The sequence below is a fragment of the Laetiporus sulphureus genome (genome assembly GCF_001632365.1).
Source record: "Laetiporus sulphureus 93-53 unplaced genomic scaffold LAESUscaffold_124, whole genome shotgun sequence".
NCBI lineage: Eukaryota > Fungi > Basidiomycota > Agaricomycetes > Polyporales > Laetiporaceae > Laetiporus > Laetiporus sulphureus.
Genome location: NW_024468633.1, coordinates 9,836 through 11,542, shown reverse-complemented (window position 1 = coordinate 11,542; position 1,707 = coordinate 9,836). Strand labels below are relative to the sequence as shown.

The following is a 1,707-nucleotide window of genomic DNA, read 5'->3' as shown; positions in this document are numbered from 1 at the left end:
GAATATCGCATGGTCTTCTTCTCCTGCATCGAGTAGGCCTGCATTGTCATCGTGACACGCAGAACTGCTGCCGAAAATGTCACAGAGTGTAACGACGCCTCCCTAGAAATCTGGTTTTCCTGGGAGTTCACCTCCACGGACAATTGAATACCGGCCCAGTCAGACTGGTTGTTATCCGACTCTTGGATGACATCCTCCTCATCTGGCTCCGCCTCCAAGGATTGTTCCAACGAGATCGTCGAGTCCAATTCAATGTCACTGATACATTCGTGATCAGACGACTGCTCTCCATCCGAAGGACGCTCTTGCTCGTCCGAGCTGCTCGGGCTGGAGAAGAATAAACATGGTTGTCGATTAGAACGGAGAGGCCTCGAAGCGCCACTTGCATCAGACGATTCATACGCATCACTAGCATCGTCATCGGAAGATAACTGGTCGGTCTCCCGCTGCGTGTCCTCAACACCTTCCTCCTGATCTCATTGATTTTGCGAGACGACAGCAAGATCTGCGGCGTCATCATTGGCAGGCTGCTCAGCGTTGACGGAAATGGCATCGTCAGCATCGTCAGCATCGTCAGCATCGTCAGCATCGTCAGCATCCTCAGCATCCTCGGCATCACGCGCGATTTGTGCCGAGGAAGAAACATTGATTACACGATTTCTAAAAGAAATGTGAGCTGGAGATCAAAGCTCATATACGAACTACTTACACCCTTCTCTTCGCGCGAGTTGCTCAGCCAGCGGCATATGCCTCAATTCTTCATAAACCGGTCAGTTGTCAGTGCGAACCTTGGAAAATCACACAACTTACTGGCGTTGCTGCTGAATCAGCGCAAGTGCTACCTGCCTCGCGCGATCACCACCAAAGTTGTCGCGATACTCCAATCGATGCTCTTCTTCACGTTCGGCCTTGGCTTGAGCATCAGACTCGTCGTCAGCTTCAGATCCATCCAACAACTCAAAATCAGAGTCGGAATCCTCGCTGTAAGGATATACGGCATCTGGATACGAAGTGTCACGGCGTATGTAGTAATACGGTGCGAGATGTCGCGACCGCTCGTTTTGATGGTTTTTGCTGTGAAGATTACACAATGATTAGCCGAGTGCAGGCATTAAACACGTCAAAAACTCACTTTGCCAGCCATCGAGCCGTCCTCTCCCTGCCCGAATTGAGTTGTTTCGCGCGTTTTTCAGACTGACACGAAAATCAGGCGTGTTCTTGTCGTTGTTACATGAAAATGACTAACCTGCACGGAATCGTCCACCGGAATTGCAGGGGCTAAACGTGGCCGTCCTACAGCGCGTTTTCCTTCTATTGAGGTAAGGCGGCTTCGAGGAGCAGGTGCAGAACTCCCAGCTTGTTGTGCAGCTTGGGAGCTCTGACCTTCTTCCGCAGGTTCCGTGGTGTGGCCGTTCCTCAATTGCATTCCTATAGCTATTCTGACGTACGCCGCTATTGCGGTGAATGACAGCTGGACTTGAGTGTTGAAGAGACTAGCCGAATGAAGGGATACAAGTACGGTGTATAACACTGTACTTGTCAAGGTGGTGGGAAGAAAGAGAGATGGATAGACGCCCGACGCGACACGAGACAGTTCTAAATGTGTCAGTAATTCCCACAGACACAAATGCCGTGTGATCCAGCCCAGTCCCGACCTCATTAAATTAATCTAATATGGGCTGTGACAAAAAGAGGGCTAATCACACC

At 50.5% G+C, this 1,707-nt stretch overlaps 1 protein-coding gene across 1 annotated transcript; it reads right to left on the bottom strand.

Annotated features, from left to right (window-relative positions):
• Window positions 1-46: 46 nt before the first annotated feature.
• On the bottom strand, window positions 47-1,426 carry LAESUDRAFT_765260 (uncharacterized protein; the record flags this gene model as incomplete). The annotated part of the gene is made up of 6 exons (XM_040913622.1): window positions 47-67; window positions 132-446; window positions 495-660; window positions 811-1,074; window positions 1,133-1,194; window positions 1,247-1,426. The coding sequence occupies 6 exons, from the start codon at window positions 1,424-1,426 to the stop codon at window positions 47-49; spliced, it is 1,008 nt and encodes a 335-aa protein (XP_040757452.1).
• Between the last annotated feature and the right edge of the window lie 281 nt (window positions 1,427-1,707).